General features: G+C 40.2%; 1 protein-coding gene across 1 annotated transcript; it reads right to left on the bottom strand.

The window, feature by feature from the left end:
- Positions 1–3,458: 3,458 nt before the first annotated feature.
- ARL4A (ADP-ribosylation factor-like 4A) lies at positions 3,459–4,396 on the bottom strand. Its single transcript, XM_009878584.1, has one exon. It carries the CDS (start codon positions 4,370–4,372, stop codon positions 3,770–3,772), a length of 603 nt encoding a protein of 200 aa, XP_009876886.1. The 5' UTR covers positions 4,373–4,396; the 3' UTR covers positions 3,459–3,769.
- Positions 4,397–4,402: the final 6 nt, after the last annotated feature.

Genomic DNA, 4,402 nt, shown 5'->3' with positions numbered 1-4,402 from the left:
ACCCATTGCCTGGCTGAAAACGAATATACATGTTTTTTTTTTCAAATGTAAATAAATGCACATCCAGTGCACAAAACTTAAAAGTGATGTCAAGAACATGAAGGGGTCTCACCATCCTACAGATTTTTTTCTAGCTGAGACAGTCATAAGTTACTACGCAGCGTGAAAACAGACACCAGCTCCTGCTGGCTGGTTAACTTTAAAGGATTGCATGTGCATAAACAGCTGAGGCAACGTCATACCAACTTTTGTAAGCTCAGAAAACAGCAGCAAGGTTACAAGACCTTGTGGCTTATTTTTAACAGTGCTTCACCAATTTAAATGCAGTTCCATAAAGGAAAAGTTTAACATGTTGAACTTACCCCGTGCCTTGAAGAACACGATGTCATTTGTAGCCCATTTTAGAAAAAAAAATAAATTAAAATTTAAAGTTGTGTAACTCCAGCATTGTAACAGAATTACACCTCCTTATTCAGCTCCTCTAAAGATTTTCTGACACATTCCAATATTTAGGCCAGAACTGCCAGTTCCTCATATGGAAGAGAGTGATCCTGGGCTCACAGATCTATGCCAGCAGAACTGAATCGGCCAAGATACCCAAAGCTCTACTGCAAATCACCACTTTGTCACAGTGATACAAAACACAGTTTCACAGGTACAGCTACATTTGTATATTTTACTCAGAGTAGTTACTGTAATAGTCCAGCAAAACAGATACAGATAAAGGTATAGCTTGAGTGTAAAACTCATCCCCCACTCAGTTTTCTACTTCCAAGCCAGTATTAAATATCACACGATAACAACTGTGACATTTTAGAAACACTGCTCTGCACCTTCTCTCATTTCTTGCTCCAGAGCGCCAGAGGACAGATCAGTCGCGTCTTTGTATTTGAAATCGTTCACTGAAGAGTTATACACAGAAGAGCTTAGGGAGACTGGCACCAACAAAAAGTAGCACATTTAATATGCAGAACAAAATACAGGTTACTTTTTCCACGCAGAATGCCTTTTCAGGTATGCTTGATAGAAGCCTAACGAGTACTCAGAATGGAAAAAATTATTTGGTATTGCACGGTTTTTGTCTGTTGGGTAAAAGAGCCAGCCTGTCATCTCACCTTCCTCAGCCTAGTGGTACTAAGCACGTGATAGGAAGGAAAACATTAGCCAGATTATACCAATTACAGGCCATTTTTGTAGGGTTCAGCATCACTGACATAGCTTCTTCTTGAGACTGACTGTTAGTAACCTACATTTTTATATGATGGCAGTTACATAAACAGAAGTGAAAATATCAGATTTTTTGAGAAATAGGTTTGGATATTCTTATCTGAAATTAGCAATTTCAGTTCACAGGCTAAATAAAGATTGTCTGTGCTCAGCTCCTGAAACTAATTAGAAGCTTCCGTACCTGTTGCCACATCCTACTCACTGCCGTAAAATCCAAGGAGGAAACTCACCCAGGCCTTAAGTACACGTGAATCCCTCCGCTTCAGATATACGAGCCTCAAGACACTAAATTAAGTACCACCTGTGAGTACATGTGATAAATGCCTATTAAACATCGCACGTAACACAAAATAGGCTCAGCTGGATAAAAGCTTTTTCAAATTATGCAAGGTGCATCACTTCAGGAGTCACTGCAGTTAATATTTCTTCTGTGAACATACAGACATGCCATTGATTTGAAGTCTTTAATGAGATACCTGCAATTTATAACGCTGTGACATTAACGAGCCTCACCACGTTTGTATGACTTTTGGTTTTCATCAGAAATAGTTAATTGTCATTAGAATCGCTGCATGCGCAGAGGTTAAGGAGAACATGCCGCTGCAGTACAAGAAGTCAGACACCTTCTCTCTGCAGGCTTGTTTTGAATTGTTTATTGAAGATTTAAGAAGTCATCCACATTTCTATAAATATAGACATTACTCGAGGAAGTGACTTACAATGTCACCAGTGCAGGTACATATATAACCAACATACAAAAGCTCCACTGGAAGCTACTTCAGTTTATTCAAAAAGGACCAAGATGTCATTAAAAAAAAAAAACAAACAGCTGTCACTTTCAGTTATTGAAGACACTAAAGTGCATTTTTGGTTACCTCCTGGATGAACAGCTGCTGGTTAAAAAGTCTCATTTTTATTTCCTTTTAAAACATAGATCTAAGTTACATTGATCGACATTCAGGTTTGTAGCTGTCATCCTCCTGATACACGGCAGCAGGTAAGAAAAATGTATTACTTCGCTGGTTGAGTAAGAGGAGAAAATGAGTTTTGCTATTTTTCTTTTACTTTTTTTTTTTTCAATCCGGTATTTCCAACAAAAGTTTAAAGAGAATCTAACATTCTGATGAATTTTTACAGCACCAGTAAAGGTAGTCTTAAAAATCAGGCTCTATTTTAGCCCTTTTAATGGCTAGCCAAGTATCTAAAGAGTCACTTGAAGCTCTGTACCAGTAAGAAAAACTACCCTCCCTCTTCCGTCAAGCACTATCCTGCCCAGTTAACACTGTTTGCACACTCTGTAAACAAGAACAGCTTAAAGCATAATTAAAGCAGAACACAGGCCCATCTTGAAAATCTTCTTCTCCCACTTCTCCCTCCCCTCCTCGCCCCTGGTAGTGTCAAATGTTTGAGTTTATAAAGCATTATTACATTCCTAACCACAAAATACTTTAAGAGTCACGATAAAAAAGCATACGTTGAAAGTGACATAGCAATACCACTTTAATAAAATGGGGTATTTGGGGGAGATACACGATGTGCTCTGCTAATTTTAACTCCATCTTTACTTCATTAGAGTCTTGGTTTATTGCCAGAAAAGTCACCAGTAGAGAGCCAAGAATGCTGCACTGGTTAGAACCACAACAGCCAGAGCTGCTCGTTATAGCTCCTTTGCTGCAATTAATTTACTTTTAACTTGATAGGAGGCCATAATGCTCATCACTCAGAAATAAATTACTAATTTTGAGTAACAGTTTAAACCCGATTAGCACTGTATTATGATGAACGGCTACTTCTAAAAAATAAAAACCTTACATACCAAGAACATGCTATATGTTGGGAAACCACTTTTTTCATGCTCCAGCGTGTTGTTTACACTTTTTACTTGTCCAAAAAGTCTTTCTTTTACCAGTTGAAGAATCCACAGCACTTAAATTTCAAGTATTTGAACGGAACGATTCAATTTTTAAAAAAGTGCCAAATTAAAACAAAAACTACACATGTAGCCAAGCTTTCATAGAAATCCCCAAACAAGGTAAAAAACAGCCCCTTGAAATAATGGGTTACTAGCTTCATACATGTTTTTAAAGCTGTATAATGTTCACCTAAACACTCCACTTACGAGCATTAGAAGTTTAAAAAACACAGAACACCTTCAATGCAAATTGCTTGCAGAGGGCCCTCAAACATATGAATACAACACTTAAGCAGAAAACCCCTCATTTTATTTGGCTATTTAGACATCCATGTCACATATACCCACCCATCCATTTCCTGATAGTATTACATCATCTATTAGGGCTTCTGAAATAATGCAGAGCCAGAGAACTCAGAGGAGACTAGTAAAAAAAAAAACAACATAAAAATCAAACCAAAACAAGAAGTTCCATAACTGCACAGCCTTCCACAAGGCAAGGTTGTGCAACTGATTGTTTAATGTAACTAAGCTTAACGGCATCCAAACGAGCAGGCCTGGGTTTGGAAGCTGTCGTACGTCAAATTTTGACCACGTAACTACTCTAAAAGAGAAAGGTCGAAGCAGAACTCATCTCTTCTTTTTCTGCTGCCTCAGCATCTTCCTTCGCTTAATTATCATGTCATGTAGTTTCTCCAGTCCCTCTTTGAGTCCATCTCCAATGATTGCACAGGTAGGCTGCAAATGCCAGGGAGTTGAAGAACTCAGCTCGCTCATGGCCAACATTTTCTCTATTTCAGAAAGGGAGAGAGAGTTCCTCAGGTCCTGCTTGTTAGCAACGATAAGGACAGGCACTCCTTGATTCTCAGATATCCTAGTAATCTTATGAAGTTCCGTTTTGGCCTCCTCCATTCTCTCCACGTCGACGGAGTCCACCACAAAGACGATGCCGTCGGTGCACCTGGTGTACGACTTCCACAGCGGGCGCAGCTTCTCCTGGCCGCCCACATCCCAGAAGTGGAAAGTGACCGTTTTGGAGTTGCCCAGCGTCACTTTGATCTTCTCCGTGTTAAATCCTTTCGTGGGGACGGTGTTGACGAACTCATTGAACTGCAGCCTGTAGAGCACCGTCGTCTTGCCGGCGGAGTCCAGCCCCAAGATGACGATGTGGAAGCTCTGGAAGGAGGGCAGGCTCGAGAGGATCGGCGTCTGGTCCGAGAGTCCATTCCCCATTGCCGGGGGGGAAGGTGACAGCACGCTGCC

Source organism: Apaloderma vittatum, unplaced genomic scaffold (assembly GCF_000703405.1).
Source record: "Apaloderma vittatum isolate BGI_N311 unplaced genomic scaffold, ASM70340v1 scaffold21841, whole genome shotgun sequence".
Taxonomy (NCBI): domain Eukaryota; kingdom Metazoa; phylum Chordata; class Aves; order Trogoniformes; family Trogonidae; genus Apaloderma; species Apaloderma vittatum.
The sequence above is the reverse complement of the archived record's forward strand: the minus strand, read 5'-3'. Positions and strand labels throughout refer to the sequence as shown.

What these genes read in the sequence shown, in the direction of transcription:
- ARL4A (XM_009878584.1), bottom strand. Translation starts at nt 4,372, where the DNA reads ATGGGGAATGGACTCTCGGACCAGACGCCGATCCTCTCGAGCCTGCCC.